We start from the raw sequence: 27445 nt of genomic DNA, 5'->3' as shown, positions 1-27445 counted from the left end.
CAGAGTCGGCTACCGAATTCTTTTACGCCCTGAAACAAAAGAGTGGTCAGAATGTGGATGTGTTTTTCAATGCTAAATTGCGTCTGTTTAGGCTTATGCATCCTGGTCAAATTTCTAGACAATCTTGGCGTGATTTCTATAATAATGTGGCTAAGAATTTGCTGTTTTCTGATTTAGCTAGAGATATGGCTAATTTCATTGAATCTATGCATTACCTGGAAGATTACAGTGCTTTCTTGACTTATTTGATTCGCAGAGGTCAGCATTATGTAAGCTGGGCTCGTTCTGGACACGTATCACCTGAAAATGTAACGTCCTGTTATTCTCAGGCTATGGAAGGGTTGAGGCTAGAGGATTCTAGGGAGGTGAAAGCTAGGCCTGTAATCAGTGAAGTGCATGTATCTGATATGGAGGGCAGGACTGAGATTGGCGATAATAATGCGTGGATTGAAGGGGATGATGATATTCCTTGGGATCAGGTTGAGAACGTGATTGGGGCTCTGAATTCGAAGGCTAAAACTATGATTTGTTGGTATTGTGGGAAAAAAAGGTCATGTAGTGGCTAGTTGCTGGCAGAAGAGAGATGGCAAGCCGCCAGCTCCTGATTCTCGCATAGGAAAGACCAAAGCTAAGTTTTTCTCAGCCGGTAGCGAAAAGAAAGAGGGTCCTGGAGTGCCTAATAATAGGGTAATACCTGAGCAGTTTCTGAAGAAGACAGTCAATCAGGTGGGGCCTGTTGTGGATAGGTGGGGCAATCAGGTGGGGCCTGTTGTGGATTCTGAAAAGAGCAGAGATGAGAAACAGTATGGGGCTATGATTGCTGACATAGCCAGAAACAATTTCCAGCAATATCCTATGTAATGGATATGATTGATTTGATGTATAAATCTCATTCTAGGATGAAATTTATAGATCGTTCTTTTATTCATATTCATTATATAGGCTATAGTACTGTAAATAGTTAATTTTGCTGTCTTGTATTTACATTATTGCTTTCAACTTTATAAAGCATTACTGTCTTGTTTATTCGTCAGTCAAGGTGTGATCGTGTTAATGAAAACATTATATATATATATTTATATATATATATATATCTACTATATATTATTTTTTGATAAGTACCTATGCAAGGTTGAATACTTCGAGAGGTACTTACCTGTATAAAAAAAAAACTTGGAGTGTAGCTGTGTGATGCTGGTAGTTTGGGAGATGTACAGGATTTCATAAATTGAACAGTATGTTGGCGGCTGGTGACAGATGAGGGGCTGACTGCTGTGTAGTGGAATGATGTATATCTAAAATATATGGATATATTAATTATAATGACTAGTGTTTTCAAGAGATTGTGAAGTTTTTGAAGATAACGAAAATGCCTATTTGTGCGGATTTAGAATTTCTTGTGCCTGGGGCTGATATTCCGGTGAAGGAGTTAGGAATTATTGATACAGGAAATAATTTTAATTCTTTGATATCTAGAGAAATTCTTGATAAACATGGAGTTGAGTTTTGTCCTGCTAAATTATCAGCATATTCAGTAGATTTAAAGAAAGTTAATATTATTGGATATGTTGAGTTGAAATTTAGATTTGCTGGAACTCAAGCTGTGTTTACGGAGATATTTTATGTACCTGAGGTGACGAGTAGGTTGGTAAATCTTGGATCTGATTTCCTGAAAAAGAATAAAATTAATATTTGTTTGGATGAAGATAAGTTTGAATTTTGTGGGGAATCTGTTCCTATTAATTCCTGTTTACAGAAACAGGTGGTGGCAGAGATACAGAAAATTCCTATTTTGTCCGGACGAATAAATTCTGAAATTCCATCTAAACCTACCTTGCCAGGGATAAAGGAGGGGGGTGGGTTTGGAGAGTTATATTCAACGAAGTATAATGTGAAGTTGCTGGATAAAACTATTTTTTATCCTGGAGGATCTACCGCTGTGGTGCATGTGACTGGATTAAAGAATGATGGGCTTTGGTACGTGTCCCCTAATTCTTCTAAGATGACAAGTGGCAATGGGATTATGATTATTGAGGGGGTGTATCAGCCACGGAAAGATGGGTCTTGTGTGGTTAATGTGGTTAATGCGTCAATAAAACCTATTACCTTGCTGAGAAATGTGAAGATGGGGCATTGTTTCATCATGGATAATCAAGATGTTACCTGTAATAAAACAATTAATGAATTGGATAAGCCAGAAAAGTTGTCGGGGCAAAAAATGCATGAACGGGTACAGTTTATTATTCAAAAATTGAAGTTAGATGAAAACCAGATGATTAAGGAAAATCCAGAATTGAAACCCAGGATTATTAAAATTTGTTTGGAAAATTTTGATATCTTTTCAATGAATGATTCAGATATTGGTGATTGTAGATTAATGACATATAATATAGAATTGTTACCTGGAGCTAAACCTGTGAAGGCCAGAAATATTCCTTTGAATCCAGAGTACGATGCTAAATTGAAGGAACAGTTGACCAAATGGCTGGATGCTGGCATTATTGAGGAGGGTTTCTCGGATTGGTCCAGTCCTATCTTTGCTGTGAAAAAGAAGGCTGCACCTGGAGCAGAGGCTAAGTTGAGGTTTGTCATCGATTTCCGCAACCTCAACAACGTGACTAAGCGGGTGGCGTGGCCGCTGCCACTGATCTCGGATAATTTGACGAAGCTGGGTTCTGGCAAGGTGTTCAGTACTCTTGATTTGACAGCTGCCTACCATTCGATGACTATGGATGAAGACTCTAAACCGTTAACAGCTTTTAGTGCAGCAAACAGGATGTATTTGTTTAACAGGTTGCCATTTGGGTTGTGTAATGCACCCAGCCTGTTCTGTGCTCTGATGGATAAGGTGCTGTCTATCTTGCCAGGTATGTATGGATTCTGTATCAGCTACTTGGACGATCTGATCGTGTTTTCATCAAGTCCAGAGGAACATGTAGAGCATCTGCAGGCACTGTTTCAAGTTCTTCGGCAGGTCAACCTGAAATTAAATTTAGATAAGTGTGATTTATTGACTAGAGAATGCCATTATTTGGGACATATTATTAGTGCCGATGGATTGAAAATGAATCCTGCATATCTGGAACGGATTAAGGATTGGGGCAAGCCTAGAACAGGGAAGGAGTTGCAGAAATTTTTGGGATTTACTAATTATTACAGAGGATATTTTGCTGATTATGCCAAGAGGTCGTGCATGTTGGATAGTCACAGGAATGACACTATAATAAAGTGGACAGAAGAGTTGAACAGAGTATGGACTGAATTTATGGAAATGTTCAAGACTGAAATGTGTAAAGGCTATCCTCAATGGGATAATCCTAATCTTTTTATTGTGGATGTAGATTATAGTTCTCAGTATTTTGCAGGGATTATTTCGCAAGAACAGGATGGTGTGGAGAGAGTGTTTGGTGTCTGTAGTAAGAAGTGTAATGCTGCAGAACAAAATTATCCTTCCTATAAAGGAGAATTAGGTGCATTAGTATATGCATTAAAGAATTTTTTACACTTTTGTAGGTTTCGGGAGTTTTTGGTTCGGACAGACAGTATTTCACTAGTGCATTATAAACGTTGGGCTAAAGGATCAATAAACGGTGTCACCTATCGATGGATAACTTTCTTGCAAAGTTTTGACTTTACAGTTATCCATCGACAGGGGACTAAGCATGTGAACGTAGATTATTTGTCGAGAACTGAGTTAGATTGTAAGAATCATCGACTGAAGGATTGTCAGGAGTGTAGAGAGACAGATAATAAAATTTTGGATCCTTACCTGGATGATTCACCATTTCTGGATCAAATCTACTCTATTATGCAGGTACATTCTGCAGAGGATGAGGCGGATGTTGAGTTTGTCTGGCAAAGTAGTCTTCAGCAGGACGAGATCCTAAATGAAATAAGATTATGGATATTGGAAAGGAGACAGTTGTCGTCTTATGAGAGGGCGGAGTTATCGGGCAGAAAAGAACTATTGTACAATCTTATTGGCCACATGTATGTGCTAGAGGGGGTTGTAATTTTCAGACAGCCTTTGGCCGAAGGGGGTTTCGTCGAGAGGCCTGTAGTGCCTCTTTCTTTATACAATGATATATTTGATTCAGCTCATGGTGGATATGGTTCTGGACATAGAGGTGTGCAGGAGACAATACGTAAAATAAATGAGAGATTTTTTATGCCTGGCGTGAACAAGTTTGTGGAATCGAGAATACGAAGTTGTATTACATGTTTGAAAAAGGCTGGAAGTAATCCTAAACATGTTTCACCTATAACTCATTCTGTTCAAAGTAGTGAAGTTTTTGCTAATATGTCCGTAGATCTGGTTGGACCTTGGACTCCATGTTATCATCAGGGACAGACGGTTAAATTTGTCCTAATCATGGTTTGTCTATTTTCTAGATATGTTTTTACATGTCCGTTGGTTGATGCTAAAACTGAAACAACTGTAAAGGCTATATTGGAAAATTTTGTACCTACCTATGGTTTATTTAGAGCTTTGAGATCGGATAGAGGTACAAATTTTACAAGCAATGTGTTTAAAGGCGTGATGAAAGGATTGGGGGTGGATACTGTCCTAATTCCCCCCAGGAATCCAAATTCGAATCCTGTAGAGAGGCAAAATCAAAGTTTGTATGCTGCTTTGAAAGTAGATGAAAATCATGGAACAAAGGACTGGGCTAAAAAATTACCTTTGGCTACGTTAGTGATTAACTGTTCCAAGAGTACTAGAACTGGATATTCTCCATTTTTTCTGGTTTTTGGTCGGCAGCCACGTATTCCTCTCGATTTCCTATCACCAGTTCCGTCTGCTGAATCTTCATCCTCGCGGTCGTATTTGGAATTTCTGAAAAATATGGAGGATGTAATTAAGAGAATTTCTACAAAATCCAAGTTATATTTAGAGGTTCAAAATAAACACAGAGTACAGAGGGAAGCATTAAGAGTTACAGATGTTTGTTATGCTTTCTTTAATATTGTAAAAACTGACGTGTCCAAGAAATTACAGTCTTTCTATGGAGGGCCTTTTATTGTGGTTAAGAAATTTTCGGATGCATTGTATGAGTTGGCACCTTTTGGGAATAATCCCATCAAGAAAAATCAGGTTGTAGCTAGGGATAAAATTCGAAAAATTCATGCTCGAACGGAAGTTCTAGGGGAGGAGGTTAATTTTAACGTTTTTCCTTTACCTGAAATTTGTCCGTCCGATGAGATATTTTTGGAGGTTGACAATATGCCTGTAGAGAAAGAAACTGTAGAGGAGAGAGAGAGTGAAGATGTTGTGTATTTGTCATCTGAAAATGATGGTTTTGAGTTGGCAGAGGAAAGACAGAGTGACGAGATTCAGGAGAAGGAGAGTGAGGTTGAGGTTGATAATGACAGAGTTTCAGAGAATGAGAATAGAGAAATTATACCTGTAGGTGAAGGAGTAGAGGTGGGAGTGACAGATGAATCTGTGGTGCCTGCTCCTGTAGCTGAGGGTAATTTTGACGAGGTTGAGCTTCCATCGGAACAATCGTTTTTGACTACGGCGCCGCCACAATCTTCACCTGAAAAATTAGTTACAATTAAGAAAAGTGGATCACGGGTGGCGAAATATTTATGGGACACTGGGAGGAGGTTAAGATCTCAGGTAGGGGGTCCTGTGGTACATGTTCAGATAGGAACTCGAGGACGGAGAAAGTAGGGAAAGGAGAGCTGATAATAATTATTTTTGAGAAAAACAAAAATACTATTAAAATACATATAAATATTTTAAAAAATATATTATAATAAGAGTTCATGAATTGTTATTTGATTATTTTAATAACAAATATGTGCTGACAAAGCTAGTAGGTAGAAAGTTGTCCTGCAATGAAAGGCTAAATCAGTTGATATTTGCGGGTGAATTGGTGAACAGTTATCAGCTAATAATGTCTGGTCATAATAATAAATTTAAATCAGGTAAATATTTTTTAATTTGGGGATTGTGTTTGTTACCTTGTGGTGCTGATGTGATATCTGTGCAAGTAAAGGAGTGTGTTGGCGACGGTCCTGAGTTGAGGGCTTCAGAATGTACAGTATTTGGTCAGCATGAGTTTAATGGAACAGTCAGCGGTCATCTGTTAAAAAAAGTTGGAGTGAGATTTTTGCCCGCGGTACAATGTCACGTCGACAGAACGGTTCACACCTGGTATTGCGGCAAATATAGCCATCTACATTTAGGGGCACCAGCTGTTGTTAGTAGTGATGAGTTAATTTCTAGTGAAGATTGTAAAAGGATGGAGGAACAGAGGGTGTTAGACATAGATGGACGACGGTTGCCTGTAGCGTTTTATGACCGGTCACTGACTTATTTCATAAATGGTAGCATCCTGTATGATGATATGATGACGTATGGGATTGACCCTCAGTGCAGAGGAGATGGTATTTATTTAAATAATACCTTTGTGCCTAATACTTTTCAAGAAGTTCAGATTACAAGTTATTTGAAAAATATACAAATTTCAATGTTACCTGATAACAGTTGTTTTCTTGAGGACCAGTTCATTGGGGCACACTGTCTGGAGTCTGATCTGCGGCTTGGGCTTGATCGAGTGATAGTTCACAATAGATCACAGGAAGATAGACGTTATTTTAGTTATTTTCGGACTGTTGAAATTGTAAATTTAACTTTGTTTACATTTTCTAATATGGCGGATGATGCTAATAATCAGGGTGGCCAAAGTTGGTTGGCAATTTCTCCACAGTTTTCGTTGGGATTAAAACTGGGGAAAAAAGTGGAGTTTTCTGACTTTCTGACTGATTTGCATTATTTTCATACCAACGTTCCTGATGTAGTTTTGTGGATTACAACTGCTAAAAAGAATTTCTTTCCTTGGATGCGAAAAAAAGAGGAGGATGGTGCTTTATTATTACAGTTAACTTCTTCCTATCATCAAGTGGAAAGGATTTTACAGGCAGAACAGGGGTGTTGGGAGAATAATTTGTTTCATTCCAACATCAAGCAAGTCGGAAATTTGTTGGTACAACATCTGGGGGAGATGGAGCTTGTGTCTGTATGTAAAAAAAGATGGTTGAATGTGACTATAGGAGCAGATTTGCCGTGTTATCTTGGTCATTTTTCTCTGTTTATGGATGATAGAATTGTTGCTGTAGAACCATTCACAAGATTAGTTAAAAATGTTTCCTTGTTAATGGTTGTCGAGTGTAGGAAAAATCCAGTATTCGTGAGAGTTAAACCTGGATTATATCTAGGCAATAAGGGGGCAGGAATGCAGCTGGTTCAGACTAAACGGCTGGAGGATAGTTGGTTGAAGGTACCATTGAATTTTGAGCATCTGCTGGATAAGGGAGAGAAAGGACAGGTGTTGGAGTCTGTGGAAGAGGCTAAACTTTCGGAATTGGCTGCTAATTCAAATGCGTTTGTTGTAGAGGTGACAGAAGATTGGTTTGTACATTTGTATAATTCCTCAATTGATTGGTTGACTAATAGTTGGCAGCATTTTGTTATGGCGGTGACGGGTGCTGCTGGGGTGGTTATTGGATTGCTGTGTGTTGGTTGTCTAGGCAGACTGTGTAATTGCGTCAAATTTTCGCGTTATCGGGAAAACAGTAATTAAAATTTGGCATCCCTGATAAATATAATTTATGTAAAGTATTTCGTTTTGAATGTCGTCTTATATATGAAAAATGTTAAAATATTAAAATATTAAAATGTTAATATTTAATTATTGATTATTATCAGGAAATGGAGATGGAAACGAAAGGCGGTATCAGCGGCCGTCTGCCCCACCTCGGCGGGAGGAGCGTGAACCGTCTGTTGAGATGTTGGAAGCTGGCAGATCTAATCGGCGGCATGTTGTGTATAGAAGAGATGACAGGAGGCAGTATGATGTAGAATCCCCCAGGTATGAGCCTGGATATGATGATGAGGACGATGTTGGCAACGTGAGTCTTGAAGTTGAGCTTGATTCCAGGGATCGTCTGCCCAGTGATCAGAGTGGTTCGGAGATAGACAGTTGGACTGAGCCTACTACGGACAAGCCTGAAAAGGTGGCAGATACTGGTTCTGGTGATGGACGGCGCAGATTTGGTAAGTTTGTGCCAAATCAGGCTGCTGGGTCGGTCAGGTCTAAGGGAGCCAGCAAGGCTTATGATGATGCTGGGGAAGGTACTTCCAGAAGGGGAGCCAGCAATGCTTATAATGATGCTGGGGAAGGTACTTCCAGAAGGGGCGTGGTCAAGCGGCCTGCTGGGGCAGATTCTCTTGGGCCTAAACAAAAGAGGGAGTTACCAGATTTACGTGCTGAGGTTGAGAGAAATAAGGCTGAGCGCAAGAATGACAAACGTGGCTTGGCGCCGCTCAGTGATGAAGATATAGGTAAAATCAGTAATTCTGTTGCTGTGACTCTAAAGCCTATGATTGAGGAAAAAATTCGTGAAGCTGTAAGAGAATCAGTCAAAAGTTTGAACACTGCACAGAAACTTTGGCAGACGGACAGTCATAATCGGATTAAAGATATGTTGGCCTCGCATAAGAGGGATCTAATGGACTGTATAAGGAAGGTAGATACAGAGATGCAGCAAATGGTGGCTACTACTGCACAGCAAAAGACTTCTTATATGGTACAAAGTGTACAGACAGCAATGACTGATAATTGGGAAAGTAGTTCAGCCAAGTTGGGACAGCAGGTGAGCCAACAAGTGGAAAGTGTTTTGGCAGGACAGGGAACTAAGGTTCAGGAGGCTATTACTGAGATGGCGAAAAAAGAGGCTGAAGTGCAAAGGCACCTGTCCAATATTTTTAGTGAGCTTAGCGAGATCCGGCGCAGAATAAACAATGACTTACCGGCGGCGTCATATTGGCAGTTGCAGCAGGCTGGAACTTCTGACGGTGCTGGGGCTGGCAACGGAGTGATGATGGTCTCGGGAGGTGTTCAGGTCACTGGTGGCGTTGAGATGGAAGTGGCAATGTCGGCAGATGGGCCAGCGGTTGCTGCAGAGGTGGCTGTTGCGAATGATACCGCCTCAGCGGTAAATGATGCTGTGATGGTGGCTGTAGGAGGGCCTGTAACTGCTGCAGCGAGTAATGCTGTCATAGCGGCAACAGTGGGCGTTTCGGCTGATGTTGGTGGAGGGGCGCTGAACACTCCTCCTCCAGTGGGTGAAGGAGAGGAAGGACTGGAGGCCGGGGTTAATTTCGATGTAGGTTCACCCAGTGAAGACATTGATCCTAGTTTATTGGATCAACCTGATGGATGGTGAAACCATGCTTAGCTGGATGGTTTCAGAAGGGGGTAAATGTCATATATTTATGTTGTGATGTCATATATTTAAGTTTGCAGACCATATGTTAATTGTTACTCTTAATTGCTCTTTAATTGCTCTCAGAAAGAATAAAGAGAAAATATATTTAAGTCAGTTGATATTGAGAGTCCTAACACAGAACATTATCTGGTTTGGGTTCGAGTCTTTATTAAGACCAATACAGCTATTTACAGACATCCTACTACTTTAGATAGTTTGCATAGGCAGATATTCTACCCCTTCAAAGTGCATAGTTAATTAATACATTGTATTAATTAAACAGACAGTCATCCTGTTGTTTGGTGTCCTGATATACAGACAGACATCCTGCTACTTCAGAACTATCCAGCTTTGAATAATCAGTAGTTTTGACTTATTAACATATTTAATCATTTCTAAATATAGTATCAATATATAATCTTATTTACTCAAAAACTGCATTTAATCCAATATAATAAATACTTAAAAATCTGATTGCATTTTGAATTGAACATTAAGTCTACTCTATCATTAGCTTATGCTGTTTGTCTATATCACATTACTGTATATTTTAGTTGCAAGAACTTTCTATAATTAAGGTCGCTCCGTTTGCTGTACTCCTGTTTACAGGTAAACATGATTGCATAGCCAAATGAACTGAATATTTTGCATGATTAATCTTATAACAATAAGGAATATTCTTGAAAAGATTTTTTGGTGAATGAATTGTTCGCGAACATTTATTTTTGATAATCTTATCTAAAAAAATTTAAAACAGTACCAAAAACCTACCAAAATTAGTCCGACCGCCATGGATGTTTTATAGTCAATTAACTTCTTAATGATGGGAATGTTGACAAAAAGTTTCAGCCTTCTCGAATAGGAGCCGAGAAAATCACGTTTCCCCCAAAACGTTCCAAGCGGACGGACATACCGACATTTCAAAGTATAGAGTAGCTTTGCTACTAACAACATTCAATAATTATATTTTTCCATAATTATGATACATAAATTCGCCTATGAGAATCAAGCTTGGATATAAATACTCTATAAGAAAACGATTTAAAGCAGGGATATAAAGGAAAGGACAATAGATGATAAATGATATACACCCCCAAAGATGATAAACAAAATTAACCTTGGTAGACATTAAAATTTATGGTTTAAAAGTTTGGACACCAATATTTTGGACTCAACCAATTAAAATTCAATAAAAGTAAGAACTTTTTGAGCTAACGAATAAGATTATACTGCCATAAAACTTTGGGTACCAATATAACTTATAGTCTCCTCCCTCCCTGATTTAAAGTAACTATATTTCATGTAGAAGCGTCACTAGTAAATCGTCCGTGGAAAAAAACTATAAACATCGCAAAGCAAAAAAATATCAGGAATGTGGAGATATGTTAATATGTCTTTAATTTCTCCATAGCTTTATGGCCAGCTGGCAATAAACACTTTAAAACTTTTTTGTTTCCAACTTATTAACCAATAATTTAATCTACAGAAATTGTCATTTTGTTTTATTTATTGTCTTATCCCTTAAGATCCCTGTCAACGTATACATTTATTAGTATATTTACCCATACCTTTACCCAGAAAACCCCAAAAATACATAAAAATTACAATATTTTGCAAAAAAAATCAAAAGTGTTTCTTATGAAACAAATTTGAAATTTGAATGGCAAACTTCAAAAGTTAAGCAGTTTAATTATTACAGGTATATCCATAAGTAGGGGGGGGGGTTAATTTTCGGATATTTAGCCATTAGCATGCTTACAGAAATATCTATCAGGTCCTTATAGGACGTTTTCCTAGGAATTTTAGAAGTTGGTGAAAATTGGATTAAAAGCAGTTACCGAAAATTACCCAGTAGGGGGCCAATTTCCGGTAATTTTTTTCAATCTAAATAAAATCAATGAAAAACGGCCAAACAAGCATAATAAGTCATAATTAGTGAAGGTTATAGGGATTATTCACAAAAATTTTCATAAGGGTCGGACTATTCCTTTTATGTCAAAAAAAATTTTCCAAAAGACGAGAAATTTCGATTTTTTTCCTCAAAATATTTCTCTCAAAAAAACAAAAATTTTAAAAATAAAAACCTGTTTTTTTTTCAATTTTAAGGCCTAATTCTTAAAAAGCCTACGATGAACAATGGATTTGGCCAAAGTATCATATCAAAAATCGAATTTAAATTATTTTTTGGAAATTACCAAAATTTCCCTGGCTCCAACTTTTGTCATTTTTGAAAAAAATATTAATTTTAGTTTAAAGCTTCCAATGGATTTGGATAGAGCGGGAAATGCTTAGTTAATTATATTTTGACAAGAAAGTTTTAGGTTGTACCAATTTTTGTGTTTTTCTTTACACACCTAATAAAAAAAAATTAAAAAAAAAAATTTGTTGTCCGACTTTGAAACCCAAAAAGTACCCTTAAAATTCATCTCACAAAATTTTCATTTTACTTTTTTTGTAGCCAATGCAATAACTTAATTTTTTTGTTTTTTTTTGCCATTCGACGGGATCATGGTCGAAAGTGACACTTCCCGAAGTTGGGTCGAAATTACTGAGAATAGCCCCTTACTGAAAATAGCCCCCCCTTACCCTAGTGCAGCAACAATATTTTGATTTTTAAACTCTAGCATACTAACAATCTATATATAAAAGATGTCTTTAATTCTTTCTGTTTGTACTTGCCAAATGATCTTGCTAACCGCTGAACCGATATGGTTCTTCTTCACAATGTAGCTTCTCATAGGTTTTGGAAAGGTCTACCGCTACCCTGCCAAGAGAAAACTAGCATGGGAAAAACCTTTCTCACCAAATATATTTTACTTTTTAAATGCAGAAAATTATGTGCTCAATTCCCCCCCCCCCCCTTCTTCAAACCTCAAGGTCTCTAGGGGCGTCACCGCTTGTAGATAAACAGGTTAAATTTACTGCCCCGTAATTTTCATCAAAATGTCAATTTCATGGATTTATAGACAATAACTGCTATTTTTTTTACATTTTCCTTCGTGGTTCTTTTTGTATAAAAATTATTTTACAAAGAGAGGGGTAGGTTTCTGGTAGAATCCGTAGAGGTGTGTGTTTTAAGGCTTAAAAATAGTAGTAGGACGATAATATTCACTAAATATGTGTAATTCTTATTGAAAAGAACTAGAGACAAATTTTTTTTAAAAAAAGTTAACATAAATTTTTATCGTTCTACTTCTGTTTTTAACTAATAACACATAACCTTTACGGATTCTACCAGAAACTTACCCCCCTCTTATTGAGAATGTTACGTAATCCTAGGAGACAAGAATAGCATTCACAAAATTTGATACATTTTTGTGTAAAAATTTAAATTGTAAATCCAAAAAACTGCTCATGTTTCGAAAATGAGAATTAAAACGCAACAAAAATGAAAACTCTCATCTAAAGTTAGAAGTTAGGTCAAACGAATATACATAGAACTTTGAACTGTGCCTGATCTTTTTTTGTAAAATTGCGTAAACACGAAATACTGTAAAGGGACTAAATTTCAATTTTAGGAATTGATTATAGAGATGCTATGGTTATAATAGTGTAGCCTATTGGCATAGGAATCATTATTCCAAAAAGCAGTATGACGTAGGACTTTCTGATAATGCTAATAGAGGTACTACGCTTTCTAAATCGTACCTAACTGTTATAGAAATCATCATGCAAAGTCTGAAATTCTAACAATTCTAACATGTCTATTTAACAAAAGAGCTATCAGTTACGGACGAACCGACATAATTATAGAAAAGCTTTGTTTTTAACAAGAACAATTATGTTTATTAGTAGCCCATTTATAATATAAGAGTAGAGCCCAATTGTTTCAGCGGATACTAAAATTTCAGCTTTAGGCAGACAGACGGATGGACGTACAGATATTGTTCTACTTTGTAACATTTATAAATTTGATAGTTTCTTACTGCTGTGCTACTTATGGAAGTAATTGATATTGTTAATTGTGATATAATTTAGCAAAAGAAAATACAATATGTAAAATTTAGAGCTATTTAGAATATTTTGTAAATAATCCTAATTGTAGGCATAGTAGCATTCAAATAATGGATATATGTATATAGTATATATGGATATATTTTTCGTTAATTTAGGTTGCTAATATGGACCTTATCTATTGGTCAGCTAGTTCATCAAGTAGGAGTAGAGGAGAAAGGATTAAGAGGGCGGATAGTGGGTATCGTTATTTTAGTCTGTTGCTAGTATCACTTTATTAGAGTACATGAAAATTTGGTGCAACATCCAAAGGATAATATATCGATTCATTAAGCAAAGATTCTTAAATAAAGTATATTTGATTACAGTGACCTAGTACACCTATAATGTACACAGGTTATTAAATGATGCTTTTAAAAGTTTATTTTGATTTTAATGTAATAAATCCTTCCAAAAATATTTGTACATTGTACAACTCTTAAAATATTTTATTGTTATATGTATAAACACAGTTTAATTTTTTAACTTTCTTTATTGATGGAATACATATGTTTATCTATAAAAATAGATCATCAGTTCCAATTAAGATGTAAAAAGTAAGAGTTAAAAAAATATATGTCCTTGCATTTTGAATCCTTTTAAAAGACTAAATAAGAAAGAAGTGTTAGAAAATTATACCCCCTGCGGGGTTTTTTACTGCTTATATCCTCTTATAATATGTTACTATCAGTTGCACTAGTAAGCTGCTTATTTTGTAAATAAGTTGAATATTGTAAAATAAAATATGTATCCCCTCTTTCATAAAACACTTTGTTACTTACGTAACTCCCTATTTCATACAACATTAAAGTTGGAATTGATGGGAATGAAATAAGTTACGTTACTTATTAACATAACTGTCCTTGTTTTTGAAAGCGAAGCTTTTCTATAATTAGGGTAGGTTTGTTCGTCCGTACATCCGTAACGGATAGCTTTTTAGTTAACTTATTCATGTTAGAATTGTCTTATCGATTTCAAACTTTGTATGGTGAATCCTTTAGTAGTTAGGTACGATTTGGAAAGCGTAGCAACTCTATAATCGTTACCAGAATGTCCGTACTAAGTACTGATTTATATATCAAAAAAAATACAATATCAAAAGCGAAGCAACTCTATAATCAAGTCCTAAAAATGTCAGTATGTCCTTAAACAGTGCTCTGGATTTAAAAAGTTTTACAACGAATTTAAGTATATTTTTGTCAAAACATATATATTTATATTTTGTATATTCAGTTCTGATACTCAACAAAAGTTAGAGTTTGTCTGTCATACCGTTTCAGGGCTTCGCTTTTATGGATGTTATCATCCTTGTTTTGACAACAAATTGAAAATGCTTTTTGTATATTTTCATGAATATTGTTTGAAAATTTCAGGAACCTTAAAATATAAGACAATGGACTAAAAATTAAATATATTCCAAATAAGGATAAACAAAATTACCCATTGTGTAAATTTATATTATTGGTTGAAACGTTTGGACACTAGTAGTGTGGTTATAAAACTTTGGGTAACAGTGAAATTTACAGTCCAATGTCCCTTGCCACCATGAAAAATTTGTATCTTTAATTTTGTGCAGTTAAGCCCGAATTGATGGGACAAAGCGAGAAATATTACATTACATAGCTATCAAAAAATTCTTTTAATGTAAATTTTGAGGCCGTACAAATAAATTTTAAGCAGTGCAGACAAAGATTTAAAGAAACAATTGAGAAACTTTGTTCTAAGTTATTTGGAAAAAAAACAATGAGGACAACATCCATAAAAGCTTTAAAATCAGAGGGTAGGACAAACGAGCATTAACACGTGTAGAGTGTTTTAACTTAATATGCAGAACATAAATGTCAGTAACATTTTTAGAACTTGATTAAAGAGTTGCTTTGACTGTTATTTGGTACCTAGATGTCCTAGGAATTATTATTCCAAAAATAAGTTGTTAAGTAAAAAAAAATTGTAATCAAAAAGGGTTAAAGCAATAGACGATAGTTTGATATTCACCGGCAATGTTGTTAAACAAAATTACCCCTTCTGTAGATCAAAAAGTTTGTACACTTCTTTTTAAAAAAGAAACAATCAAGCTCAATAAAAGTACCCAAAGTTGTTGAGGCTTTACATTGGATAATTTTGTAATAAAACTTTAGTCGAGAGTCCCCTTGCGTATATAAGATTACTAATAATAATTTATGCTAGTTTGAACTTAGCAGCGCATTTGACATAATTTTATAAAAGTTTTGAGATAACGAAAATAATAAAATAAAACCTACGATTAATTACATTTTAACGGACACACAGTTTATTGGTTTTAAATCAAAGATATTTGCCTTTTTGTAATGTTTTCTATTTGCTCGTATAAAAAAAATAGGGAGGGAGAGTACAATGAACTCTTTATTATACAAGTCCTCAAAGTTTAAAATAATATTTTCTTATTTGTGGCTTGGATTTTTGAATTTTGATTTGGTGGTTCTTAAGTTGAGTGTCTAAACGTTTCTGATTACAATCTTCACAAAGGGTAATTTTATGAATCATCATTGGTACATCAATTTATCGGCCATTGTCTTATCCCTTTATATTCCTGATTGTTTCTAGTTGCTTGTATAAAAAAAGGAAAACCAAAAATAAAATCCTTTTATCCATACTAAAGACTCAAGTCTATGTAATAGAGTTATTACTTTTAGATATATCATTCTTATAATAATGGACCAATATGTCTTTGTGTATCAGTCTGTCTGTGTGTTTTGAAGGATCTCCCTAACTACTGAACCGTAATGGTTCTATTTTAAAATAATCCCTAAAGAATGTTACCATCCTCCATTTTTTTTACTTTCAAAAACTTAAATTGAAAGGGATGGGGGCGACCCCCACCTCAAGTGCCCATAGAGGCCTCTAATTTGTCAAAATGCTACCAATAGATGATTTATATTCAAACAGAGACGTCCAAGCTCTTTTTTTGATGGGGTGAAATTAGCTGTGTCAAAATTTAAAAGTTTGAAGGGGGTAATTAAATGTATTTTTCAAAATTTTGAGTGAGGAAGGGTAGAATAAGGAGTTTCAAGTTTTAGGAGGTTGAACAGCCTACCCTTCAACGTCTTTGTATAAAAACATTGTTCATACCTTTTTGAAAGTAACTGCATAAAAAACATATTTAAAAAAAATAGGTTTTAAATGGATTAAAGATAAATACAACTACTCTATAATCACTCAAATGTAAAAATGCAAGAGATATGCTCATATACAGTTTTCCTATGTTCAGAAGCATGGACCATCCAAATACCCTCTCCGCCAATATCTTTTTTTTTATTTTTTGTAATATTTTTCGTATGCAATAAAAATTTCAATTGGAGGGGGTAAGGGTCTAATAAAGAAACCGTTCAGCTTAAAACATAATCAAAAAATTATAACCTGGGGATAATTTTCTTTTCTTTTAGGGGGTAAGAGGTAGGTCAATCGGTAGAAAAAAATGGTTTATTCCGTAGTGATGTGTTTATATAAAGTTGTCATACGACAAACTTGAGTAGAATAACAAATTAAAATGCGCCTTGCAACTAGGAATTTTTAACAAGGAAAATTTTGTCCATATTTAGAGCTGCATAAAACTGACAATATCTATAATATAAAGTAGTAAGGATCTCAAAGAATACTGATTCAAATAATTTTTACCTAGAGGCTAGTTTATGATGAGCATCAGTCTTTGCATTAAAGGACATGTAATGAACAGATCAATAGTATATATGTACTATATAAAGAACTACCTTCCTTCCTTTTTCAATAACCGTTTTCGTCTGCTACCAAAATGTTTTCTGCCACTTGGCTGTGTTAATATAACCGACACAATTGTCTGATTTTCAATCACCCAATTGAGAGTCGGCACAAGGACACTACGATGCAATGTTCAGATACAGTTATTTACTCTAATATGCAATGCATCTGCATCATTATTTATTATTCTATTAAATAAATAAAATAGTATTTTGAATTTCTAATCAATTTTTTACACTACATGTTTGTAGGTACAGAACTTTAGAAGGGTATATATTTATCTTCAATGTTTGTAAATGAACTAAATATTTTGTATTGAAAGTAATCTTGTTTCTTTTATTCAAAAGGTTTCGTGATTATTTACATAAGTTTCATTTTTTTATCATTCCATTTATAATATGTCTTTAAGTATATGTTGGCTTTACATTGGTTCAGAAAGGCTGTATATTTTTTGTGGTGGGAGGTGGGGGGGGGGGGGTGTAATTTTACTCCCCCCCCCCCCTCCTTCCCCAAACCTGATACACAAAAAATCAGAATTACATAAATCTTTAAAATTGCATTTGTACGTGTCTTGTAGTAATATTTTAAGTGAAATTTGTTTTATAATTTTATGAATGAAAAAATGTATATTGTAGAATAAGAAAACAGGGCGAAAATAGTTATTTATAGCATCCTACTATAACAGCTTTCCGCGAATAGCATGATTTTTATTATGGCTTAAAATCGGTTCTAATCCAGCGGATATTAGTCTCAAAGCCATAATGGAAAAAATAGATATAGATTAAATTCGCAAAATTCGTAAAATTCGTAAATTTCGTAAAATTCGTAAAATTCGTAAAATTCATAAAATTCGTAAAATTAAAAAAAAAAAAAAAAAAAAAAAATGGGGGGGGATTTTTTTGTTTTTGGGGGGGTTAGGGGTGTCCCACCCCCCAAGAAAATAGCTTAAAACCACCGCAGGACCAATAGGTATATACCCTGAAGAGTAGAATCCAATCGGTTCAGTGGTTACCGAGATCTTAAGGGACAGACAGACAGACGGACAGACGAACAGACGAACAGACAGACATCGTTCTACTTTGTATTATAGATTATAATAATCTTCATCCGTAAAGATGATAAACAAAAAAACCTATTTTGTAGATTTAATATTGGTTGAAAACTTTGGACACTACAAGATTGAAACAAACCAATCAAAATTCAATAAAAGTACCCACCCAATTTTTTTAGCTAACGAATAACATACCGTGGTTATAAAACTTTGGGTACCAGTGAAAACAAATAAATATAAACTCACCCAAGCTCCAATACCTGTATAGATGATAAGACCCACATACAGAGACACGTGGCTTGTTATAATACTTTGAGAACCTGTTATAAAACTTTGGGTACCAGTGTAAACAAATAAATATAAACTCACCCAAGCTCCAATAGCTGTATAGATGATGAGACCCACATACAGAGACACGTGGCTTGTTACCTAACAATACAACAAATATCATCTTATATCATCATGTAGATTTCAATCTATAGTAAAACTGAAACTAAAAAAGTAAACTAACCATTTTATTAAACTAAAAAAACATCAACAAAAATAAATCAATGATGCTAAAGCTTTGATAGTTATTTAAAATTTTTATTATCTAATTAAAATCTAATTTTTATTGTTGAATCGAATCTGTTGGGGACTAAAAGAATTTAAGAAACTTTTTATGGGGTGTTGCAATATTTTTTTAGGAAGGGAGGCTAAAATTCCCCCCCCCCCCCCTGCTATGAATGCTCCTTATATACACGCAATATGTATCTAGAACTTTTCTCAAAGGTCCAAAGCTATTCTAGTAATTTAAACAGTAAGTAATATTTATCAAACATTTTTCAAAATAAAACTCTTTAAGACGACATTCCAAATTTTGTCAAACTTAATTCTATTTCTATTTATTACACTAAGCCTCTAGCATCTATAGCTCCCTATTCAAAGGGACTAGAAAAATAGCTTAAAACCATCCCAAGACTTAAATCTGAAAATTAAATAGCCTAAAAACATCATGGGACCTCTGTGAAGTTTAGCTAAAAAAGAACTAATTCAGTTTAGTAGTTATTGAGATCTTAAGCCCTTATAAAACCCTCTACTACTTTATATAATAGGATAAAATTTCATATTGGCTAAAAGCTATTATAGAAATATACAAATTCTACAATATTTATCAAAAATTTCACAAAATAAAACTCTCGAAGACGACAACCAAAATTTACTCAAACTCAATTATATTTCTATATATTAAACTAGTGGATGCGCCTCTAGTCTTTAAGCTCCTTAATCACATGGACTAGAAAAATAGCTGAAAACCATCCCAAAACTTAAATATGAAAATGAAGTGGCGTAAAACCATCATAGGACCACTGTGAAGTTTATCTAAAAATGATAACCTACTCAGTTCAGTAGTTATTGAGGTCTTAAGCTTCAGACAATACACCCTCACTACTTTGTATATTAAGATAAAATATATATTATTATATCTTATACCTAGTCATACCTAGTCACAATAACTAAGGCATTTTTTTGTTGGTGCTTTGGTACCCTCCTTAAATTGAAAATTTTAAAATAAGCGATTTATTAGTTTTCTTATCCCATGCGGTGAACCCTTATCCTAATAAACAAACAAAAATCTTCTATCCTTATTTTTCATTCATTTTAAAAAGGAGTTACCATTGCTCATCAAAGTACTTAATGTGAAAGTCTCTTTTTATAGTCAAAACATATATGTATATAAAAGTTAGTAAAACAAACAAAAAAAAAACACACTTATAAAGTTTTGTTAATTTTTTTTCAGAATTACATTTACCCGTTTAACAACGCCCCAGGAAAAATAATTAGCGCCAGAGCAAATCTAAATGAAAAAGGTTGCAGGTTACAATGAATATAAAATACGTGGATATGGTCGTAGCCCTCTGATATTGGTAAGTACGTTCCTCCATGATCATGGAGGGGTTTGGGTAAAGTCATTAAGAGGGGATGAGGGTAACATTATATTAGCCAGCTGGTAAAACATTTTATTAGGATTTGAAGAATTTATAACAATATCCATTATTCTATATCCATTATTTTTTAGGTTCATGCTAAATAAAAAAAGTAATATTAATAAATGCATAACATGCTGTAGGAAACATTCTATTTCATACGTGGCGTGCACAGAGTTTTGCCAAGAGGATGTAAACACTCTGTATAAAAAATAGTAGAGGGCAGACCTCCCCAAATAAATTTTATGGGGTCTAAAGAAAACCACCTCTTCATGACCTTTATCTGACGTGAAATAAAGAGGTTTTCCTTATATAAGTTTCTGATAGATCTATAAAAGAAGGTGTATCAACTTTTTTTTTTATAGCTAGCCGGTTCTTTTAGTAAGTAGTAGATGTAAAATTTTTCATAGAATTCAGATATGCAATCGGTTTTTTTGTAGACCTCTTATCTTTTAAGTAATTTAAGTTTTTTAAAAAAAGATTAAGTCGATTTTAAGGTACTAAAACGCAACAAAAAAAAGGAAGAAAATGTCCATTATGTACAAAAATAGTAAGATCTTTAATTTGACACCTTACTTTTTGAATTTTGTCAGGTAATTATTGAAAAAATTGATTTTTTTAAACCCACAAGAATAAAAACTTTGAACCTAATTTTATCATTTCACAGGTAAAAAAATATGGGTTCATATATACCTTTAGAATCAGAAAAATATTAAGAATCCATTGTAAGCAAAATTGAAAAAAAGTAAAAAAATAAAAAATAAACAAATGGCCAATTATATTTTTTGTTCAGGCAACACTTTCGTCTTCCCTTTTTTACCCCCTCTTTACCCCCTTCCCATTTTTATACTCAATTCAAGAATTAAGACGTTGCCTGTATAATATAATATGATATTTTCATATAATTCCTTTTATTGTAGTTTATATACTATATTGTAAACTTTTTTTTCAATTTTGCTTACAATGGATTCTATATTTTTCTGATTCTAAAGGTATATATGAACCCATATTTTTTTACCTGTGAAATGATAAAATTAAGTTTAAAGTTTTTATTCTCGTGGGTTTAAAAAAATCGATTTTTTCAATAATTACCTGACAGAATTGAAAAAGTAAGGTGTCAAATTAAAGATCTTACTATTTTTGTTCATAATGGCCATTTTCTTTCTTTTTTTTGTTGCATTTTAGTACCTTAAAATCGACTTAATTTTTTTTTTAAAACTTAAATTACTTAAAAAATAAGAGGTCTACAAAAAAAAACGATTGCATATCTGAATTCTATGAAAAATTTTACATCTACTACTTACTAAAAGAACCGGCTAGCTATAAAAAAAAAGTTGATACACCTTCTTTGAAAATTAAATAGATTTTACCAACGTGAATCCTTCCCCCCCCCCCCTATCTCTCTTCATAGATTTTATCCTCCCAAAAAATAAAAAGCTTGCATTGCATTGTAAATGAGGTAATTCGTTATGCCTGACGCAAACGCAAAAAGATATACTGCAAAAAAAAGTGCAGCAAAAAAAGGTATAAATTAAATGTAAAATAGGGATAGCAATCAGAATTTAATTATTCATGCTTTTGGATAAAAACTTACTTAAATTGATTTTTAGAATAATAATAAATTTAACTGAAAGTGCAATTAGAGACATGCGATTTATATAAAATAAAAATGTTTTTTTATAGGGTTGGATTTTAAAATTTTAGAGTAGTTATTTATCACACCGTATTATAGTTAGCTTTCCGCCGATATTAAAATAAAATATGATTATAACCAGTTCTGTTAGTTCAAAGGGGACTGAAGGCCCGGACTAACAAAACTGATAGTAATTTTATGATTTTTATTTTATTATTCGTAGAATATAGTCTGTAATACGATGCTATAAGTATACATGCTTTTTTCAGTATGGCTTAGAATCGGTTCTAATCCAGCGGAAATTAATCGGTTTCGAAGCCATACTGAAATTTTATCACATACCGTTCGTAGTTTGTTGACGTTTTTAGCTCCAATGTATCTTTCTAATCTGGAGTATATATCCACCTTAGGACATTGGATATTCATTTTGCTGCACTAGAGCGACACCTAGAAAGTAAAAATTAAACAAGATATGAATATCTTATAAATGGATATAGAATATGATATTCAGGTTGCTAATATAGTCCTCAGATATTGGTCAATACGTTCCTCAATAGTAAGAGGAGGGGATAGGGTAAAGTCATAATGTGGAAGGAATGGGGGGTCATGTTAGCCAGCTGAGAGAAACATGTAAATACCTCAAGGTCAATTGAAAGCTAATGGAAAAATATATGTCCCACCCCCCAAGAAAATAGTTATAAATCTTCCCGGGACCTATGATAAGCTACCCTGTAAAGGAGAACCCAATCGTTTCAGCGGTTAGCGAGATCCTTCGCTACAAACAGACATCGTTTTACTTAGTATTATAGATAAATATAAAAAAAATCACGCAACCTTTTATTTATCTAACCCAAAATAAATCCACTAAATGTTAAATGAGTGGGTATCAATCAGTCGGGTGACAGCTAAAGTACTCATCCTTCTAATTGTCTATTATTCTCTATTCTCGTATAAAAGAGGTAAGGTGTATGTTTATTTGTTTGTCTTTCTCTTTGTATGACAGTGACTGTTTGTAAGTTTTTATTTTTGTCTGCCTGTTTGTAAGTCTATTTGTATGTATGTTTGTCTAGCTATTTGTATGTCTTTCTTTTTGTCTGTCTGTTTGTCGTTCTGTTTGTATGTCTGTTTTTCTGTCTGTTTGTCTGTCTGTTTGTCTGTTTGTCTGTCTGTCTATCTGTCTGTTTGTCTGTCTGTTTGTCTGTCTGTATGTCTGTCTGTTTGTCTGTCTGTTTGTCTGTCTGTTTGTCTGTCTGTTTGTCTGTCTGTTTGTCTGTCTGTTTGTCTGTCTGTTTGTCTGTCTGTTTGTCTGTTTGTCTGTCTGTTTGTCTGTCTGTTTGTCTGTCTGTTTGTCTGTCTGTTTGTCTGTCTGTTTGTCTGTCTGTTTGTCTGTCTGTTTGTCTGTCTGTTTGTCTGTCTGTTTGTCTGTCTGTTTGTCTGTCTGTTTGTCTGTCTGTTTGTCTGTCTGTTTGTCTATCTGTTTGTCTGTCTGTTTGTCTGTCTGTTTGTCTGTCTGTTTTTCTGTCTGTTTGTCTGTTTGTCTGTCTGTTTGTCTGTCTGTTTATATGATTGTTGTTATAGCCTGAAGTTTGTCTAACTCTTTATCTGTATGTTTGTGAATCTAATGAAATGTTTTTCTTTTTGTCTTTTTGTCTGCTTGTCTGTATGTTTGTCTATCTCTTTGTCTGTCAGTTTGTCAGCTGTTTGCTTATCTGTCTATTTATCTGTCTGTTTGTTTGTCTATTTGTATGTCGGTTTGTCGTTTTTTCTGTCTGGTTGTCTGTCTGTTCGTCTGTCCTATTCGATCACTTGCCTGAATTAATACTTATAGCAAATTTTTTTACACTTTTTTGATTTGTTACGCTTTTACAGATGTTGTCATCTTTGTTTTCTTTAAAAACTTTGTTTGCTTATCACTTTGACCTTTGAGTTCTTCCTTATTAGCGTCTTTTTAAGGAGAAAAGCTCTTTTATAATTTTCTTTGTATGTCCGTTATTTATTTTGATTAAGATACCAAAGAACACACAGTAAAAAATTTACTTTTTACTATTTTTTATTCTAGTTTCGAAAAGGGATTTTTAAAAAGTAGTGGTGGTTATCTACTCCAAAATAGCTATAAACCTTCTTAGGACCTATGGTAAGCTACATTGTAAAGGAGAACCGTATCGAGTTAACGGTTAGCGAGATACTTTGCAACAGACAATAAAAAGTTTGCTACTTTACATAATACTAGCGGCTTCGCCCCTAGCCTCTATGGGCTTTGCCCCAAGAGGTGATAAAAAAAATTAAGGTATAAATCGTAAAGGACCAAGGAAATCTCCTTCAAAAAACAGGACCAAGGAAATCTTCTACAAAAAAAATAAAGAACCAAGGAAATCCCACCCTTCAAGAAAATAGCTTAAAACCACCACATGACCGATAGGTATATACCCTAAAGAGTAGAATCCAATCGGTTCAGTGGTTACGGAGATCTTAAGCTTCAGCCGGACGGACAGACGGACAGACAGACAGACATCGTACTACTTTGTATTATTGAGGATGACTTGCTCTTTAAGTAACATTGTTCGTTTGTCAATCCATGATTTCTTTATGTTTCGCTACGTATTAATGTTGTCATCATATTGTAAGGTAGATGCGCTAGCTTCTCATTTGAATAAGCTTCACTCAAAATACTTTGAAAAAATGCGGAATGTTGAACATATGAAAATGTTAATTAGCTGTCTTTAAAAATACGTCTCAACTAGGATTGTCACGAAAATTCGGGGCTTTCATGCAAACCCTCCCCCGCCCCCTTATTTTAACAATATAATAAAAATATGGGGGAAGGGGTAGTTTTTTACTAAAACTGAAATTTTCAGTGAAGATTCCTAGGACAGAGTTTGTCTGTCTTCTGTATATTCTTCATCAGAATCCGTATGTCCATTCTAACCTTTTCGACAACAATTTTTATGTGATATAATCATCCTATTTATCTGATTTGTGAAATACTGATTCTTATTACAACAAGGTATAAGCGAAGAATCATTATTATCAAGTCCTAAAAATGTAAGTATGTCACGGTTGGACCCTCAGATGTCAAAACTTTATTTTAGTGTTTGGCCAAAATGACTTTGCAATTGTATCTGTAAGTACGTCTAATAACACCCTTTGCTATTTTTAAAATCCTAGAAAATTTTTTTTGCAAGAAAATTGCATAAATTCGCAACCTTTTTTAGAACCACTACATAACTTGAGTTTTAAAACTTTTTATATAAAATCCTTTTTACAAAAAATATCAATAATTACTTAAAATTAAACCTGAAAGAAAAAAAATCTCATTACACGTGTTAATTTGCATGTTTTAGGTCTTTTTTTGAGGAAAGTATAACTTCCACATTTTTGACAATAATTATATTTTTTTAACATTTCAAAGTAAAATATAATAAAACTTAAACGATTTTTCTTGAATTATCAGTTGAAAATTTCATCAAACATGCAATTTAAGTGATGAAAATTTAATAAAATCATTTTTTGAATGTTTAGAATTACCAATTTTCTACATTTAAAACAAAATGTTAACAAAATTTAAAAACATTTTAACATATAACTTCAAAAATCAATAACATTTTATAAAAAGATGTTTCAAAAAATAAATCCTTAAAAGGTATTAAAATGCATTTCAAATTACTTAAAATTAAAACGAGAACAACTTTTTACAATGTATTCTGTGTAATAGAGTTTAAATGACATGATTAGTGAATGAAATATTTCCTAAACTCATTAAGCCTTTTTGTGACTATATTAAAAATAATTTATTTTGTTTTATAGTGTTTTTTTATTCAAATATTTGACAAAATTTTCCCTACGTCAATAAAATAAAGTCAGTTTTTTACTGTTTCCAGGTTTTTCTTTATAATTATAACAATTAAATATAATATAAATCTTCATTATCTTTTATTTGAATTATCATACACATTAAAATGTAAAGTATAAGCTAGAATAGCACTTTTTTTAACGAATATTTTAATGACATTATATCAAAATAATTCCTCTTAAATATCACACAACATATGATTGGGAAGTATAGCCATTTCTTGGAGGTATAATATTTACAAAAATACCATTAATTCTGTTTTTATCAGAAGTTAAAAAAATTGAACAATTCTAAAACAATGGTTGGCTGTCTAGATATTGAGTACACTAAGACTACGGCTCTGTTCTATTGAAATAACGTTGCAAAAAGAGGGGTTCTGAAAGTAATCTACCTAATTATTTTTAAAGAACCAACAAGTACTGTCAGTATCTTTTTTCTTGTAATCTAGCAGACAATCAAATCATAACACAATTTTCATGATAAAATATTCAGGTTTCTACTTCACATTTTAAAAAATATACTGATCAATAAAATGTTCAAAATTTTACTTTGTACTAATTGAAAAAATATGTTGTAATTCTTATTTTAAAGTTACATTTTTATCCCTGACAAAATCATAGACGACTTTTAAAGGCATCTTATCTAAACTTTTTGAAGAAAAACTTAAAAACGTTAATTAAGTATTAAAACTATTTTCTTCGATTTTTCTGAAGTTATTATCGCATTCTATGGATTTTTTATTATCATTTACTTATATCGAAAGTGCCAAACATTGTACCCTAACTTATTCATTTAATAAAAAACCAAGCGTGATGTCCTTAAACATTAGCCTGTATTTAAGCAGTCTTGTAACAAAACTAACTTACACTTTATATTACACTAGCGGCTTCGCCCCTAGCCTCTAGGGGCTTTGCCCCAAGAGGTTTGATCAACCTAATTTTTTGTATTTTAGATTTAAAAAGAAAAAGTAAAAATTTTTTTTTTTTTGGGGGGGGGTATTTTTCATTTTTTTGGTGGGTTGGGGGTGTCCCACCCCCCAAGAAAATAGCTTAAAACCATCACAGGACCAGTAGGTATATTCCCTGAAGAGTAGAGCCCAATCGGTTCAGTGGTTACTGAGATCTTAAGCTTCAGACGGACAGACAGACGGACAGACGGACAGACAGACAGACAGACATCGTTCTACTTTGTATTATTACATTACATTTATTATTCTGAATTTTCAGTTCTGACACTCTTCAAGTGTTAATATTTGTTTAAAGCTTTGCTTTAATGGAAGTTGTCATCCTTGTTTACATAAATATGACCTCACCTTCGAATAATCGCTGTAAGCCGACTCTCGGTTGTAGCAGAAAAGAAGTATTTGTATATTAAGTTGCTTCAGTCTAGAGGTTACATAGTTTCATTCTTGGCATCATAGGCTTCACGGATCTAAAGGGATAAGACAATGGCCGGTAAATTTAAGTACATTCCCAATGATGGTACACAAAATCATACATTCTGTAGTATTACAATAAGTGGTTGAAACTTTTTGACACTTAACTTACTTAACCAACCAATCAAAATTCAATAAAAGTCCCCAAAGTTGTTAAGGCAACGAATAAGATAACGTTATTATAAAACTTTGGGTACTAGTGCATAAACAGCCGAATGTCTTCTTCCTCCCTGACAAGACTTACACAGGCACAGTTTACTCTGGCATTATTAGTTATCTGAAAAGTATAGAAATTAATGATTTTGATAACATTTATATGAATAGTGACTAACCCCAAGCCTCTAGGGGCTTCGACAAATGAGAGAAGAAATCAAGGACAGTTAAATCATATGATATGACATAATTTACAAAATTGCTAAAAACCACCGCAAAACCAGTGTCTATATTCCCAATCGGGTCAGCGGTTACCATATCTAAATCATTA

The 27445-nt window shown here is 33.8% G+C and overlaps 2 protein-coding genes across 7 annotated transcripts in view; both read right to left on the bottom strand.

The window, feature by feature from the left end:
• LOC145335095 (TWiK family of potassium channels protein 7-like) overlaps window positions 1–26959 on the bottom strand; it is a 92947-nt gene extending 65988 nt beyond the window's left edge. For 4 of the 5 annotated variants that reach the window (XM_080180803.1, XM_080180804.1, XM_080180805.1 and 1 more), the window contains exons 1-4: window positions 26839–26959; window positions 22019–22123; window positions 19869–19913; window positions 18446–18505 (exon numbers count right to left, since the gene is read on the bottom strand). In XM_080180803.1, coding sequence (XP_080036929.1) covers window positions 18446–18505; window positions 19869–19913; window positions 22019–22102 — 189 coding nt within the window. In that variant the 5' untranslated portion in view covers window positions 22103–22123; window positions 26839–26959. The remainder of the gene's footprint in view (window positions 1–18445; window positions 18506–19868; window positions 19914–22018; window positions 22124–26838) is intronic. The other variant, XM_080180807.1, reaches the window with a different exon arrangement.
• Window positions 194–4822, bottom strand: LOC145335096 (uncharacterized). 2 transcript variants are annotated; one of them, XM_080180810.1, is made up of 7 exons: window positions 4683–4822; window positions 3770–3883; window positions 2403–2980; window positions 2107–2163; window positions 1629–1669; window positions 1157–1295; window positions 497–778 (listed from the first exon to the last, which is right to left on the bottom strand). In XM_080180810.1, the coding sequence occupies exons 3-7, from the start codon at window positions 2590–2592 to the stop codon at window positions 756–758; spliced, it is 450 nt and encodes a 149-aa protein (XP_080036936.1). In that variant the 5' UTR covers window positions 2593–2980; window positions 3770–3883; window positions 4683–4822; the 3' UTR covers window positions 497–755. The 2 variants fall into 2 exon arrangements, 1 of the variants encoding a protein (XP_080036936.1); XR_013885153.1 differs by lacking the exons at window positions 3770–3883; window positions 4683–4822 and adding an exon at window positions 194–300 and having other exon boundaries at window positions 695–778; window positions 2403–2775.
• Window positions 26960–27445: the final 486 nt, after the last annotated feature.

The sequence above is a fragment of the Acartia tonsa genome, chromosome 13 (genome assembly GCF_053477335.1).
Source record: "Acartia tonsa isolate MP-2025a chromosome 13, ASM5347733v1, whole genome shotgun sequence".
Lineage (NCBI taxonomy): Eukaryota > Metazoa > Arthropoda > Copepoda > Calanoida > Acartiidae > Acartia > Acartia tonsa.
The sequence above is the reverse complement of the archived record's forward strand: the minus strand, read 5'-3'. Positions and strand labels throughout refer to the sequence as shown.